Here is a 17,967-nt window from a genome sequence, read left to right as displayed (position 1 = left end):
AAAAAGAAAGACATGGAAAATGAAGAAAAGAAATTCAAATCTAAAAACATGTTGCGCAGAAAGAAAAAGAGAGAAAGAAGAAAAACAATAGACAAGGCAGACAAGTTGTAGGGGCAAAGGGCGTAGAAGGGCTTTCTACGTACTCGCCTCTCCTTAATGAATAAAGCCCCAAATTTTCATTAGCAATATGATAATTTTTTCCCTTCTATATCCACTTGTTTTAGAATCCAAGTACAGATCACCTAATCGATCCGCGATATGGATTCCATGTCTGTTGTGTCATGTCAGGCATTGGTAGGTCAGCCAACATAACGTATACAAGTAACATAGATTCATAGTAAAAAAACAGTAGGATTGCTGAGGTAGAATGTCAGAAAGGGACACAAATAGAAATTAAAGAACATATTCAAGTACCTAGTTGTGACAAAATTTCCCTGCTTAACGAGCCTTCATGCTTTAGATTCTTAGATATCAGATTTATCTGAAGAATGTACAACAATGCAAAATGAGCTTCACACAGAAGAATTAATGCCTGCCTTATCTTCGTGCTGATACTGTGGCCCAGGAGATATATAAAAAAAAATATCACTGCACAAGGGGAAACTTAATCAGCTAACGTTTAGAAAAAAAACACTCTACAAAAAATTCATGACTTAAGGTTCCACCCATGACAAATGAGTTAAAAAAAGGACGTTATGAAAATTATCCCGTCTACGTACTGTAAATAGCATGCATGAATCCAGGCTTCATGGCTATAAGAAATATCAAAACCAACATGATAGCCCGAGAACATTTCCGCAACCCCCAAGCAATTGTGGCAACCATAAGCACCTTGGTCTCCTCCTTAACTGTAAGTTCAGCATATAGAAAGAAATAATACATGAGAGATGGAAAAAGGGGGTAAAAGGAAACAGTATAGACAAAGCAAAGGAGAAAATATAAGCACTTATACTTGGAGACAAGCAATTGACATTGAGATCTCTTCCTAAGTAGATTACATTAGTCATACAAGTTTTTCCTTTGGTAAATTTTCTTTACCCAAAATGGACATGCGAAGTTGTTGATGAATTGACCCAAAATAGAAATGGGGAGTTGTTGCCGAAATGGTGGGAGTATATCCTATAAATTGACCCAACCCAAATCTCCCTTCCAACACTAGTTCCAAAATCAAATGACCCTATTTAGACCCAAACGACTTGACCCAGATTACTTTGACTAATCTACTGATTGATTGTTCTTAATAGACAAAGTAACAATAAATTCAACCAAAATTGAAATTGAATGTTGAAACAAGGCTAAAGCACGAGAGTTTTCTTAGCCACAGCCCACAGGTATTGAACCCTTTGGCTCACTGTCTGAATGCAATCACTAATTGCATTTCCAGGAACTTTCTAGAGCCGAACTGTAACTTAAACCTGACCAAAACATCTTCATAAGAGCCTTGTATATCCTCTCTAGCAACTTCCATGCATTTCCTATGCTTTCACCCAAGTTTCAGGCACATTCGAGCCCTATAGGAAATGACAACTCAGGTCTTACCCATCACATGCAAGTAACACATGGGGCTCCTCTATAGGACTCCTTGTGTGGTCCTAGAAAGATACTAGGTAGCTTGAGAAACGACCCATGACAATTATCTACAAAATCTTTTAAGGGAAAAGGATCATTGAGAAAGGGAGAGGACATGACCCTTTCAAGGTATTCTATTGTATACTTTTTTAATGATTTATTACTAACTATTAGCATGTTTTTGTGGAATAGAACATAGATAAACTATAAATGGAAAATAACAATAAGAGATGCTTAGATTTGATGAACGAACAAAATATTCTTTAATAAGGGCTAATCCTGTCACTTCTCTTGTATTTACCCTTAATGCTGATTCTAAACAACTTGAAAAAAAAATTCAAAAACGTTAGGGCTTTCTGGAAAATTTATCCCGTAAAAGTGTAATTGAGACAATGATACAGGAACTTTTGTCCTTTGCGACTCTGGGAACCAAAGAATATGACTAAATAAACTGATATATAATCAGGAATTAAAACTCATTGCACACAAAGATATATGGGAAGCTAATTCATAAGTAGGAAACAGTTGCAGTCAAAGGATCACAAAAAATTGTATCAGACTACCTTCTATTGTAGAGCCACCATTTGGAATATGACCATTCTCATTAGAGAGGTATGTAAACACTGAATTGTTCACAAGATTACCAACAGCAACCAAAAAACCAAGACCAAATTGAGCGATCAGGAAATATCCAGGAGTTGAGTACCGCCACAAACCAACAAGCTCCCAGATCTCTGGGTCCTGCAAGTTTCCTTCTTTAAACACATCTATTAGAAAAAATTTATTCAGTAGCACAAGAGTAGAAGATTACCTTCCCTAATTTCCAATTCAAAATTGAAAATGCCACATTGAATATGTAGGTACTGACAGCCCACAAGAGTATGAACACAAGCAAGAGACTATTCAGCCGGTGCAAACGAAATAGTGATGGGAAAGCATATACAATGTAGCCAACATATGCCAGCAATCCAAAAGCACATATACTTGCAAAATGGAAACTCCAGAAGGAAAGAGCAACCAAGGATAGCTGCCATATTCAAAAGTAAAAAGATTATTAGAACTAACCAAAATGAAGAATTTACAAGAATTAACCAAATCAAGAGACACGTCAACTTCTCCAGAAAAAAAAATCAACATATTCAACTTAAAGAAGGCTAACTATCTTTTGTCTGAATTTCAAAGTATTAAAGTACAGAAGACACTCTGCACCTCAACAATAAGTCTACAGACTCTTACGCCCAAAAACCAGTTAGTAGGTCATGAACAACCAGCAAACAGTGAGGTCCACATCAATAATTCCATGTAAAGAAGTTCACATACAGAAATTTGGTCAATGAGATACCATATAATGCCTCTTCAAGATCGAAGAAAAACTGCAAAGATTCCAAAACTTGATCACAGTTTAAAGTTCAAGATAGTTACCGGGAAACCATATGTGAAAAAGTTGATGGTAAAAGTCCGAAAAACAGCAGCTTTCACCAAAACATTGGTATGCCTCTCTCCTGACCTACACAAATAACATGTCTTAGTAGATTCATTATGCAATGCAACATATTATACCTCAAGACCCCAGGGCTCACGTTAAAATAATTAGATTTTTCTTTTAAAAGCAGACAATGAACAAGTCAAATTTACCTTGTTCATTGGTATAAAAATATCTGCTACATCATTAATAAATCCCACAAATTCCTATATAATATCCTTACAATGACGCTGATACTCTTCTAAGTTCTCTGCCCAAACATTAAGGTGAATGCACTTCATAATCAAACATATTTGCAATATATTACTATAATTATTCAGCAACGGTCGTAATCTATTGCCGAACAAAAGTCATTGCCCATTTAGACCAATTACCATAGCATTACATTTTCATTGTCCAATGCCTTATTCTAAAAAGTATATTCTCTCCAAACTTTCCCACAATGGAAGTCTTAGATTATCAGAATTAGAAGGAGAAGAATCTTCCCATATCCCTTCTTCCCAACCTAACACACTTTTCATTCAAACAATAGAAGATGGATTTTTTGCTCTCCCTCTCATCACCTTTCCACCAAATTCCTCATAAAAAGTAATATACATACATTACTAAAGTCCAACCAATAGTGCTCTACCATACGTTGTCGATCCCAAGCCCAGGTAAAGGAGAAAGGTCTTGGTAGGTTAGTTGGTGACAACCAGCATAACGTGGGGCGCACCCTACTCAGTGACATGTTGCAATGCTCACACTCGAGTGTAGTGATAAGCATGCAAAGGGTTTCTAGGTTGACGCCACACGCCATATCACCCAAATGTGAAGCCAAATGAGCAAGTATTTTACGCTTCACCTCATGGGATGTAGAGTTAATATAAAGAATAAATCTCAAATTTAATAACAACAATGTAAAAAGCCTTAATTTGGGATCAATTGCATGAACCAAGAATCTTTCTATGTTCCTCCAAAGAGCCTCTTCCATTGTTCACCTCTATCAAGGTCTACACACTCCTCCAAACCAATCTACAAAATATCATATATATTTTTTCAACTATCTACATCCAAGTCCATTTAACCATAGTACAAAAATGTGGTAACGGTCGCGGTTGCGATAACAAACATGATGATGCAATAACTAGGGTGATGCAGTTATTGTACAGCCAAATATCGGCCTAAACCATAAAATATTGTTTGATGCGGCCTAAAAGACGGGGCTTTTTACACCTTTACGTTGCAGGGATACCAGTTCGGTAAATTTGAAAACCTTTACAATATGGCCAATACGATACGATATGGCCTTGTTTTTGCACTACGCTTTTGACTCCATACTTCTACCAAAAAAATTCCTCTACATCCCTTAATCGGTGCATCACTGCATCTTATGATTGACGTTGCATGCATCAAATTAATTTTACGCTAATTGTTATTACTGGAATAAAAAGTGTAATTGACTATTCGCTAAATAGACTTGTGTAAAGGTATAAGAACTTATCAACATGAGAAGTAAAAAAGTTGATAATAATAAACTAAAGTTAAATGGCTCGTTATGAGAACTTATTCATGCAATGATGTTAATTTTTAGTTATATCATGGATCAACCTTAAACAACCTTGATTTTACAAGGATAAAATTGGTACATCCACTCCCCCCCCCCCCCCCAAAAAAACAAAAAAAAAGCCGCCAAGGTGAAATCCACGTTATAGCACTGGGATAATAAAATATTGTAAAACCAAAAATGTAATACAGGAAAATAGCACACTACGTACCTAATACTTTTATTGAAGCCATTTTTGATACTAAAGTTTATTGTTTAACCAACATTCCACATAAAGAATAAGGGTGAGGGTAAAACTATAAAAAGGACGAAAAGACTGTATGTAAAGTATGATAGTAATTAATACCAGATAATGAACAAAAAGTATGTTAGATAAGATACCTTGACAAACGAATAAAAAAAGAATGCCTCGCAGGAAGAAGTTGCTCGGTCAAATCACTTTCTGTGCTTGACATCATGAATTCCATTTCCTCCAAATCATTTTTGACAAATGATAGCTACTTAAAGAAAAAAAGACAAATGGAGCAGTCAACACAATTCAAAAAAATGCTTACTAGATGAGAATAACTAGATGTGAATACATATAGACAGGCCAAGCGGTTAGATAAATAAGCACAAGTTCAAAAGCAAAAAGACACATTTGCACCTTCATTCAAATCATTGTTTGAAATTGCATTTTAAGCAAGTTGTGTTAATACGCATAACAATCAATCAAAAAAATTCCAAACACTTGGGTTGCGTAAGACGGTCTTGATTACAATAGAACCAAACATCGTGTACAAACCACACGTTGGAAAATAATTCAATGAAAATAGGCACTTAATTTGAAATTTAAAACCTCTTTGACTTTTGGATGAGATTGATCACAAAGCACAAATTTGTGCATATCATATGTCATGGAACAAAAAAATACTTACCTCTTAAGACGTAAAAGTCACTTTTTCATTTACCTTTAAGACATCTTCAACCTAATTCAGGTAGAGACGGCTTAATCAACACCATTCTCCCAAAAATTGACCAGAATCATCCTAACACCATTAGCCTAGCAAAGACATAGAGCTAACACAATTTTAACATGACAATTTTTGAACTCTACAACCTTAACTAGGAGGTTTTACTCTAATGAGGCTCTCTTTACTTTCGACTCTTTTTAAGTCAAAATTTTGATTTCTTACAGTCAGACTTTGATGAACCAAGAAAGGAGTGTATTATGGGTAATGTCAACTCGGAATAGCTTACAAAAGATCATTTTCGAAGCAAAAATAAAATGTAGGAAATCTTTGCCGAAGCCACATCTATTTTTAAGTGAACTGAAGGTTATTTTGTAACTAATTTCATGAATGGGGGATCTTGTCCCTTAAGCTTACTTTCTATTTTTATTAATATATATTCTTTATCAAAAAAATAAAATGTAGAAAAATGCAAAAAATAATTAATAGGGGCAAAGGAAAGGAGAGGGATATCATATTACATTTGTGTTTAGTATCGAGCATTCTAACTCAGTTGGGAGAAAATAAGCACCTCAAAATCTTGTGATTATCTTGCTTTTCACCATTTTTCTATCTACATTTATCTCTATTAGAGCAAAACTCATATATGGTGGATTGAAGAACAACAAAGTAATATAGAAAAGAAATCAAAATGCAAGAACAAAGAGAAAGAACACAAGTTGGAAGGTGGGGATAATCCCAACATGAAATTGATCTTGAACTATAAAACCCCACCTATACAATCGGAAGACAATCTTATTGTGCATAGAGTTCTTGATTACACCCTAATCCAACTCTAAACAAGTGAAGTCACACACTATTGGATTTCTAAGAGAAAGTTGAAAATCCCCAAATTTCCTCACTAAACCATAATTTTGTAGCTCGCTCTCTCTCTCTCTCACTAGATTAATCTTCCCACTTGATAAATACAAGGATCTCATACTCACTTGTATGATAAATGATGTATTCTTGAGTATACATACATGTGAGGGACAAATTAGGACATGGGAAAAGTCCCGCTAAAACAGCAGACCAAGGCAGTCCAAATATCACAGAATATGTGAAATAAGACAAAAGATTCAGCAGGCAAATCAAGTATCCGCTCGAGTGGGTCGAGCCAACCTGCTCGGTCGATCGGCGCACAGTGGCAGCTTCTGGACTAATTCTGTCATGCTGCCTCATCTACATTTTCCCTTTTTACCATGCCAACATATTCACATACAAACACACACAACACTCACTACAAGAGAATCGTTATACCACCCAAATAATGAGATTATGAGAGTCACACATTCAACAATTTCTCTCTATATACGTCTGCCTCTGACAATCTACAGCTTCAGGTTCTTCCACTTTTCATCACAAGTTACATAGCGCAGTTTTGCTGTGGGATAAGTTCAAAATCTGTTATAAAGCGGGTGTTAAGGAACAACCTCATTTTACTCCATATCATATCGTGACCATATTGTAAAGGTTTTTGGGTTTACCACAACCGAAATATATAGGCCTCGTTGATCACGAAATCTGTTTCGCGTCTAATACTGCGACCGTGACCAAAACCGTATTTTGCATTAGGAACCAGGTTTTGAATAGGACACTAAAAGAATATTGAAAACGTGAATCAAAATGATGCCTTGAAATCAACCACATTAAATGAATCAAACTAATGTGAACATGGGGAGAACGGCATGGGCCCTTATTCAGTGGAATAAATCTCCATATGGTGAAAATTTGTGTATTGTTCTGCTAAAACAAGTTTATGTGTTATTACTTGGTCTTAAATACTATTATTTCTAACTTGTATTTTTGAAAATTTGTGTGCGATGGAATCAAATTGGCTTGCTAGCATTCAATATTTCACGCATTTGTTTCTGATTTTTTGGTGAGAATTTCAGTTTGATTCGTTTTTTGATTTATTTTTTGGAAAGAAAACTTCAGCTTCAGGAGTTAGAGCTGTCCTGTTTATTAAGCACATATATGTCCTTTCGAATGTACATTGAAGTTTTTTCTCTCGAGGCTCAAGAAGTGGAACATTTTGTCTTGTTTGTATATATTTAAACAGGGATCACTTGGTTATACTTGTTGGCTAATTCATGCTGATATAAAGCTACTTGGACAATTTAGACTTCTTTATTTTAGGCAGTTTCTTGTTCATTACGCTCCTGAATAACAGAGCATTAAAGAGCTTACAAAATTATCGAAATCCTTTCTGTTTGTAGTTATAAGTAATTGATGAAAATTTTTACAGTCCGCAAAAGCAAAATGACTAATAGTTAGTATTGTTCTAGCTTAATATATGGTAGTCGTATTCCATACAATATATTAACATGAAGCTCAGTAACCTAACATATGCTTGTCAGCATTGGGTATATCTAGCTGTGAGGCAAGTTTTCACGTAAACATTGTATCCTAATATCCTACTGAATCTGAAATTGACTACTGTTTACTCTTCACACACAAAAATTCTTCACTCCACAACACCAATTAATAAAAACTGTATAAACTTCATAGTAATAACAGGTGTAAAATTTTCTGAGTAACCTTCAATTTCCTATTTAGTTACGGTGATGAAGAGAAATTCGCTGCTAGGTTTTAAGGAGGGTGAGTTAGGAAATTTCAGAACCTTTTTCATAATCATAAGCTTTGATATTAAAAAACATAGGGTCAAAAAGGAGTTATGAACTTGAGCCCCAGGGCACCTTAAGACTTGAGAGTACATGTAAAGGTCACCAAGATAGAAGCTCATTGCCATTAGCCCTTGGAAGCTGGTAAAATTGCAGGCTATGCTCTGCTTTATGCCCAAAAGATATTCCCAATCTCCCAATGCATTTTTTAATTGATAGCAACACAAATAGAACTCCTTAGTTCTTAAGCCAATAAAGTGTGATTGCGTTAGAGAAGCCATGACAGTATCTCAAAACACAAAATTTATAGGAGGTTTTTGATTCCTCCAATTACACTAACAAGCAGAAACAAACTTCAGTGGTAATAACTCGGATCATTTCCTACAAAGGATGGCATATGTGCAACTCAAGAGAAAATAAAATCACCATTATTACTTTTACTACTCTTAAAGATAGCAGAATTCATATGCATACCGTTGTGTAGAAAAAAATGAGGGAAAGGCTAGAACATATTTCCAGCCACCCAGATTCCACAGATATCTTGTAAAGGCCAATAAAGTTAGCTATCTGTTGAAGCAATGTGGGGAAAAGTACAGGGAGCTGATGAATATAAAGTAGGAGTATAATGAAGCAAGAATAGAGCTGAAGAGACCTCCACCACCTTCAAGACAACAAATAATAAAATCAACGCTAAGTTATGTAGGTTTATAAATAATGGAAAAAGAAAGTATGAAACAATGGTGGCCGAATGCCCGAATTTTACCTAAAAAGACCTGAGAAATTGCTTGTCAAAGACCAATCCACTAATCCAACACAGCTACAGATGAAAAAGGGCAAAGACACCCAAGACGGATGGCTTATCCCCACTACCAACTGGATGGCAGGCAACAAGAAGCAGGACACAACCTTGATGTACGAACCTTTAAAAACAAGGAAATCAGTATTCAGCTACATGAATCTCAAAAGAAAGAAAGAACAGCTCAGCAAGTAATTTAAGCCAAACATGAACACTTCAAGTGAATATTTGTACAAAATGATAGAAACTACAATGGCAAAAAGAATCTGAATGTTCATCCTTGGAAAATATCTCGCTGAGATTTTACATATATATCTCAAATCTCAATCATTATGCTTCATTTTTTTATCGCACTGTTTGCTTTATGGGAGAAACAAGAAAATAAAATATAAAAAAAAGCAGGTAACATTGTACTAAGTAATAACAAATGCAGATATAAATGAATCTTCTTTTCCCAACTAAAAATTCTACTGAAGGAGAATAAATAATGTATAAATCCTTTTTAAGCCATTTAATATTGAAAGATGAAACAAAAAAAAGATTGGAGTATCAAATATTCTTCATCAAAAATTTTAGCTTTTATTATAATATAATGAAACAACATTTCCTTTTATTAATTTTTTTGTTGTGGCATAGCCTAAACATTGTAACCAGAATTGAGGATCGATTTGGGTCGCGGAAGTCGGAATGGGATTGGGAACGAAATTCACGAAATTTTAAAATCAGAGATCGATCCGACAAGATTTTGGGTTGAGTTTTACTGGATCACGGAACGATTCAATCCGAATTGAGGTACAAGTTGGGAATGATTGCATAAAATAATAATTAGAAAAGTAAGAAGTAAAAAAAAAAAAGAAAAGGAAAAATAATCTGAACTTAAAAAAAATATAAAAGATAAATAGGCAAATAAGTTCAATAATTATATGTTCAAGTGGTTGCACTTGTCAAGGAAAAGTGAAAGAAAACTAATAATCCAAGCAATAGCCAACTAGTAATACATTACAACTCCGAGTAAAGAAAAAATGTGGAAAAAGAAAGAATGGACATTGAAAAGAATGAAAAGACATTGAATAATAAAGCTACTCGTACTCCATTAAAAAATGGAAACTTCAATTGTTGCACATGCCTACAAAGTAGGGCTACTAGGATCGATGAAGTTAAAAACTCACAAAGAAAACAAAAAAGAAAAGGTAGATGAGAGAGGAAATTTCAACACTGAAAAAGAAATGGCAAGAATGGCATGTAACTACTCCCTTCATGTTCTTCCACACCATCCACATCAACCATTGATACAATACACACCAAAGTTAAGTTTTCTTCTTTTATTTTTTCTCTTCTTTCCTTTATCTCTTCTTCTCTTTGTTATTTTCTCTTTCTCTCTTTTTTTTCTCGTCAAATTTATTAGTTTTTATGGGTTGTACAGGTCGATTGAAGTGGCGACCCAGATCGCGTATCCAAGCGATCCAGAGCATGAACGACCCGCAATAGGGATCGAACCAGATTGCGGTCAGCATGTTGTACCATCGATCTCGGCTACACTGAGCCTAAATAACACAGTAAATAACAAGATCATTAAATAGAACAAAGGATATATTACACGTCTTTTATTTCCTATATAATTGGTTCATGATTATGGGAGAAGTCCTTTGATTGCTAAAACTCTCAAGGAATGAAACTCATAAGCCATACTATTACGTTATGGAAAAGAGTGATAGAGATACATATGAGGAGATGTAACTCCATATCAGAAAACCAATTTAAATTTATGCCAAGGAGATCTATAATGGAAGCAATTCATATTATGAGACAAATGATGGAATAGAATAGGGCTAGAAAAAGAAACATGCACATGGTTTTTATTGAATTGAAAAAATCACACGACAGGGTACCAAGAAAATTACTTTGGTTAGCAATGACAAAGAATAGTATTCCCAAAAAATAAATATATCGAGAAGTAAAGTTGAATGTTAGAACATGTAGAGGTGCAACCTTTTCCTGCTTCCTTTTTTATTGAAGCAAAATGACATAACAGGCAACTGGTTACACATTGGTGCACTCCGAATAAATACCCCCAAAGTTAGGATTATTCATGGTTAATCAATAGGTGGAATTATTATAAGGAAATCATGAAAAGGTTGGATTATTATGGGTAATTTTTCCTTCTTTTTATTTGACTCTATCTTGTCGACTTAAGTCTTTCCAAAAACATGTGTACTTTTGCAGTATTTCTCATGTATAACAGAAGCATAAGCAAGTTTTTAAAATAAAAAATAAAAAAACACAGAAAAGATAAAAGATCAAATAACGCATTCACAAGTACCTAATTGCGCCAAAAATGACAAGAAGTTCCCCCAGCATGAACCTCGCCAAGGGACCATACCCAGTTTGTGCTGATATATCCAAGCTAGACAAACAACGCCCACTAGTACTTGTAAAACCAAATAGAATATTCCAGTCGGAGATCTCCATGACTGGAAGCTGTAGCAGGACATGAATATAACCAGTAAAATTAGGTAAGTGCAATAGCGCAGGCACTAAATTTTTATCAAGGATGTAGCAAATTGCAGTCATTCTCTTACCTCAAGAACCCAATCAGCTTCACCCACGATGAGTCTGCCAGGGACCATTTGCCCTCCTTGATTACCCATATGACAACAAAAATTGCTTGTAGAAGAGCAATGAGCAGTGAATATATGCCACATCCCCACAAAAACATATATAACGAACAAAAACGAAAATCTGTCCAAAAAGCAAAAGAAAAGATAATAAGTCATGCATACAAGTATTACACATGATAACCTCATTCCTACAGAATGAATTTGTGATTGTTATTGAATCATTCATACACTTTTCCCTTGCAATCATTTCTTTGGAGAATAGATGCAGTGTTAATGCTTTTAAAAAGTTGAGCCAATTATTTGTAGCACATTTCGCTAAATTTCAAAAGGTTCATATTTTAAAGATGTTACGCTTTGCTCTCCCTTACTACACTGTGGAGGGTAGTGTTTAGAATTAAAAACTAACAATAAAACAAGCACGTTATCAACAATTTATGCAATTATTGAAATGGAAATAGCAAAAAATACTAGCTTCAACAAATCATGCATAAACTACAATTAAAGAACAAAATAACGTAAAACTCACCTCTTCTTGGAAGATTGAATTGAAGGACAAGAAACACCGCCAAATATACTAGTGATATTATACTCCAATTAAATATAGCAGCTGCAAAAAAAGTCTATATGAGGACTATCGATTGCAAAAGTTACTTTAATTTAATCCAATAAGTAAAAAGTAGAATAATTAAAATACAACACACTATGATAGCATGTAAACACAACCGATAAATATATAGAATATATACAACCTCACAGCAAGGTACAAAAAAATTTCAAAATATCACAAAACCAGCTGGAAGCAAACTAACCTTGCTAGCTATCACAAACTATCATATATTGATAGCTTCATGATTTTGAAGTATCTACAATCAAAAAGGATTATTCCTTTGTGCAATTTATTTTGCTATTTTGCACAGATGTTGTTTTATAAGTTCTGGTTGTTGTTAGTGGAAAAATTAGACAACAAACAAAGTTATTGAACAAAATATGTGAATGAGATGAAGAGAGAAATTGAATTTGTGGGTGAGACAAAGAGAGAGAATGTAGGGTTATTGCCAAAATAAGAAATGTAGCAAATTCCTAAGGACAATCCAAAAAAATAAATTGTAGCAACTTCATTGCAAAGGATGGAGTATAACATATATAACAATAATTAATCTGAGAAATTAATGGAAGGATGCAAAAATGTAGAACTAGATACGGAAATTCATGTATGAATTATGCAAGAAAAATAAACCATCTTTAGCAATATTTACTTGTACATCCTCTACTTGAACATGTATCCAAATAACTAGGATACATGACCTACTAGGTTAAAAACAACAAAAAGCAACTATTTTGAATTAAGTACGAGCAGAATTGACATAATTTGCTAAAACCCCACTAATTACGGTCCAATGCAAACGAAGATTATTACGTGCAAATTGGTAAATTGATATACTTTTGTTCAATTAAGATAAAATGAAGCAAAATGCACGTAACGTTCCACATATCAAATCATACTGCAAATTTGGCAAGACTAGGCCAAAGACAAAAATCTCTATGTTGATTTGTTCCCCTACTCTCCATACCCATTTGATTATTGGTACTAAATGGTAGATACAGTAATAGTCTAAATTTTCATAAAATGTGTCATGTCATTCTCATTGTGATAAACTTTAATCATTAAAAAAATTTGGAAAATGTTCACCAATTCAATTAGAAATGTGTCATGTCATTCATCAAAGTGAACCTCTACGCTGGAGAAAGTATAATCATAAGTGTTGATTACTTGAGTACACACCGGTGCAGCACACAGATTCTAGCCTACAACTCATAATAGTCATAAAGCATAACTCTGAAGCTAACAGCAAAAATTATCGGTATTAGACAATGACATGACTTCAAAATCCCTAGGATTAACAGTCCCAAGTTTGCCTACTGGCACCCCAATTCAGTTAGAAATGTTTATATATAACCTACTATTTACTTGGACTTTGTCCCTTCACTCTAATAACCAAATGAACTATGAGTAGTGAATTGTAGGATGAATTAACAGTCAAGCGGTGATCTAGTGAGCTACTTCATTCTGATCAAGGTTAATATAGCTATCATGTACATCAAAACTCTAGCCAACAACAAAAGTTTCTGATCTGGTTCTGTTTCCTACATTAAAAAAGTTCTTACTTTGTTCCTACAAAACATTTCGACAAAAGGATGCAAATAATTTACATATTTACATTTTTTTAACTCCAATGCCATGTGAAAAATATGGCACACTAATCATGATGCAGTGATGGGGGAAGGTCACTAACATGTAACTATCCATTTATCTCTAACACCTAAACAGGATGAACAATTGTTTCACAATTGCAGCAACAACAGCAACACCAAGTAAAAGTTAGTTATCTATATAGGATATCTATAAGATAGTTAGTTACAAAAAAGCCTAATACAGTTGGCTACCCAATGTAGGAATGAAACAGGGTGGAATTGGACATATGCACCGACCACACAGGCTCCCTAACTAGGCGGTCTATGTGTATTATTGCTCCGCCCTATAAATGGCTCATCACCAACTTGACATGACATTTCAAGCTACTAAACAAAACATAAGTTTCTAGAACATCAACATTTAGTCCATTACACTCAAAAGCTAAAACAAATCTGTAAAATTCGCATGGCCAAAACAATAAAATTAAAGACCCGACTACAAAAACAGCATTATATTACAAAAGCGAAGATGACTCAAGTTTTACCAAAAAAAAAAATTAAAAAAAAAACTAGGAATACCTGCTAAAAGTAGAAATAGCAGCAAAGATCCACAGAAGAAATTCTCCATATTTAGATGGTATGCCAACCAGTGATGGGAATGCCTAGAGAAAAAATGGGCATTTGTTCACGAGCGAAAGCATCAAAGGAATCAATCGAAATGAGTTGAATCAGAGATTACGCAATCAATCATTTATTGATGATTGAGGGGATCCCTGAAATTCATGTAATGAATCTAGCTTTCAGTTTTGTGGTTCGTAAGACATTATTAAACCCGAAATTCCAGTCTTCCAGAGCAATTGAGAATAATATAGCACTCGTGAGAAGTATACCAGTCTCAGGCGAACGTCACCTGAATCGATGGGTGAAGGACTCGGTAGAAGGGGGGGAAATAGGAATGTGATCGGCAGTCAGAAGAAACATTAAATTCCGCGAATCCACAATTCAACTTTCAAGACGTGCCCCTTTTCGTTTAGCACAAGTCTGTTATATTGGAGTGAAGTAAGGATTCTGTTTTTCTAGGCTCTTTTCTCGTAATATTGCTTAAAAAAAAACAATTCTCACTTTGCATTATGTGGAAAAGTATTTTCCACATTACCGTCCACGTGAAAAATTTTTTTTTTTTTTTTAGACCAAACCGCCACTTGAGATGGCGGTTTACATTAAGCAGTAAACCGCCACGTGAAGTGGAGGTTTGGTCAAGGCAAACCACCATCTCATGTGGCGGTTTGGTCTTGGTTTTTTTTTTTTTTTTTTTCATTTCCCTCAAATGGTGAACGCAACCTGCATTAAACTAGTTCAATAACATCTATTCCATAATAATCAATTACGAACCAGCTTGATTTGAAAAAATTAATTATGAAAATAATGCGAAGATATACTACAATCATAGAAAATCATACAAGAAGTTCAAATCATATAAGAATATACAAAATTTGTTACACAACAACCCCCGGCCCCTTTTGTTTTGCGCACCGGTGGATGAGTAACCAATTGGTCAGTGGAGCCCTCCCACGCAGCTATGCTCCTGTGTGTTGCCTGAAGCGTAAGCACTGATGGATCAACTGGGCCCGGCATCGCCATGATCGCCATGAATCAGAATCAATATGCTCATCCTCCTGATCTAAAGAATCAACCTCGTTCGCATTACGCCTACCCAAGTGAGTCGTGGAGAAGGTGTTCGTTACACCACCACCAATGCCACGTGAATGAGTTAGAGAGGTAAGCTCATCCAAGTGCTCATTAACATAATTTGGGTTACTTAACATTTCTGTGAATGTATCATGGCGTTCACTAGGACATGATTCAGGAAGTTTCATGCTAGTCATGACTTCCCTCGCATTATTCAAATTTGCAACCAATTCAACATAAACCTCCATTGCCGTTCCAGGGGCTTGTGATGCCGCATAAGCAAGAGCACTTATGCTTTCATCATTCTTAATCGGGACTAACACATTTTTCCCAATCACCGGGTACTTCATCTCCATTTTTAACATAAAAGAGTTGCAATCACAACCAATTACATCACAGATTTTGCTATGAAACACCTCAAAATTAGTATTCTGACGATGGATAAACATCACTGTATTTAATCATCCATTATACACAACATCAGATCCAGTATGACTTACTTCCCCACCCACCCCAATACACTATAACGGGATAATGATCCATATTCTGCAAACACAAACATGCTTTTCAATTCAAATATAAAGCTAAAAATACCATTAATATATACTAAAACCATTAAACTAACCCAACAAAGTAATAAACTTTCATTGAAGCATTTCATCAAACACTTTATATTCATACAAACCAAATCATAAAATTCAACTACACATGTGTAAAACGTAAGCTTAAATGAAATAAATAGAATGTAACAAAAAATCAATGTATTTATAACTTCAAATAACAACAATAATGAACAAAATATTCACTTTGCAAATTGAAATAAATTAGGGTTTATATAAATACCTTAAATGATGATGAAAATGAACAAGTAAAGAAGGATAAGATGAGAATGTAGTTGATTAATTTAGTTGAATGAGAGGAATTGTGAATATAAAGTAAATGAGGATTGAAGAAAATTTTTTTTAAAGCAGAACCGGCAGCAAGGAGGAAGGAAGAACAAGTGAGATGAAGTGACCAAATAAAAACAGAAGCAGTCGTTTTGTACAGCTACAAAACCGCCACTTCAAGTGGCGGTTTGCTATATTAAATTTTTATTTTTATTTTTTTTAAAAAATTGTAATTCATGTAAACCGCCATTTCATATAGCGGTTTACTTAAGATTCCTAAACAAAACCGCCATTTCAACTAGCGGTTATATTAAAAAAAAAATTCCCAAACCTATCTTACGTGGACGGTAATGTGGGAAATATTTTCCCAATTAATGCAAAGTGGGAATTACTTTGTTTTTGGGCTATATTATGGGAAAATAGTCGTTTTTCTATTTAAGGAAGTGTTTTTTTGTTTTTTTGTTTTTTTTTTTTTTTTTGAAAACTAAAGGGTAGATTATACTTGAAATACTCCTTAAGATTTGATTATGGATTATGTTGGTTGTTTTACAGTCGGGTCAAGTTCGGTTTTATTGAGCAACTTTACCTAAGAAGACTAAATTAGAAAAAAAAAATAATTGTTTTAACATTTAAAAGTGTCAGCTTTATTTTAATTTATAAAATAAGCAAAAACGTAGTTTTACTTTAAAAGCAATGTTGTCCCTCATAGTCTTCTCTATAAAGTGCTCTCACTTTTTGGGGTGAAATTGACCACATATCTCTAGTACTCTCTTTTAAGAGGGTATGGATATGTATTGTCTGGCATATATCCTCACCTAGACCTTGTCTTCGAGGCGAGATATTAGATTGATGATGATGATGTAAATGTCGTATTTCTTAAACACTAAACAATTAAAAGTAAGTATTTAAAATACGAAAGGAAAATCTTGGTTAATACTAGAGTGGTTAGACCTCCTTGTGCTTACAAGTCATGTATGGTGCATCCTAATAGTATGTTGGGTGAAGTTAATTTAAATGCTTATGTTTATATAGATCTTATTAGAAGGTTGGAGTTAGTTATCGGGAATGATCAGGGTGTTTTGCTTTTGACTGGAGTTTGAAGGATAGAAGTTAGTTGGAATGTTGAGGTTAGTGAAGCGGCAACAAGCCGACAACTATATTTGGCTGGATTTGACAACTTGGTTAGATTACTCTCATACTCATCTTAAAGGCGACTCGTTACATGTGGTTTGTTCTGTTGTTCTACTAGCCGGGGGATGTTCTCCTTAGTTCTTATATAGAATGATTAAGCTTGTGTGTTATCTTTTTTGGATTTCGGTTTAGTAATTTTTTAAGCTTTTTTTGTGTGTTTTCAATATTATTATAATAATATTGTTGTAAGAGCCATCTGTCTATGAGATTTCGTTCAAACAACTAAAATTTAGGCCCAATTTAGTTCACATTTTTTAAATAAGTAGTCAATAAAAATAAGTTTTATCAGTAAATCAGTTATAATCGCTAAAAATAAGTTAAAATCAGTAAAAAAAAAGTCAATTACAAATAGTAAATATTAATTATATTCAATAAAAATAAA

The 17,967-nt window shown here is 34.3% G+C and overlaps 1 protein-coding gene across 3 annotated transcripts in view; it reads right to left on the bottom strand.

Moving 5' to 3' along the window:
• Positions 1–14,883, bottom strand: part of LOC130813856 (piezo-type mechanosensitive ion channel homolog) — a 31,620-nt gene extending 16,737 nt beyond the window's left edge. Inside the window, exons 1-12 of one of the 3 annotated variants that reach the window (XM_057679753.1) lie at positions 14,398–14,883; positions 12,152–12,232; positions 11,587–11,746; positions 11,328–11,485; positions 8,975–9,131; positions 8,686–8,872; positions 4,980–5,095; positions 2,992–3,076; positions 2,381–2,596; positions 2,133–2,310; positions 720–848; positions 415–588 (exon numbers count right to left, since the gene is read on the bottom strand). In XM_057679753.1, coding sequence (XP_057535736.1) covers positions 415–588; positions 720–848; positions 2,133–2,310; positions 2,381–2,596; positions 2,992–3,076; positions 4,980–5,095; positions 8,686–8,872; positions 8,975–9,131; positions 11,328–11,485; positions 11,587–11,746; positions 12,152–12,232; positions 14,398–14,446 — 1,690 coding nt within the window. In that variant the 5' untranslated portion in view covers positions 14,447–14,883. Of the gene's footprint in view, positions 1–414; positions 589–719; positions 849–2,132; positions 2,311–2,380; positions 2,597–2,991; positions 3,077–4,979; positions 5,099–8,685; positions 8,873–8,974; positions 9,132–11,327; positions 11,486–11,586; positions 11,747–12,151; positions 12,233–14,397 lie in introns of those variants that run through there. The other 2 variants (XM_057679756.1, XM_057679754.1) reach the window with 2 other exon arrangements.
• Positions 14,884–17,967: the final 3,084 nt, after the last annotated feature.

The sequence above is a fragment of the Amaranthus tricolor genome, chromosome 5 (genome assembly GCF_026212465.1).
Source record: "Amaranthus tricolor cultivar Red isolate AtriRed21 chromosome 5, ASM2621246v1, whole genome shotgun sequence".
Taxonomy (NCBI): Eukaryota; Viridiplantae; Streptophyta; class Magnoliopsida; order Caryophyllales; family Amaranthaceae; genus Amaranthus; species Amaranthus tricolor.
Note: the sequence above shows the minus strand (reverse complement) of the source record. Positions and strands in the feature narration are given on the sequence as shown.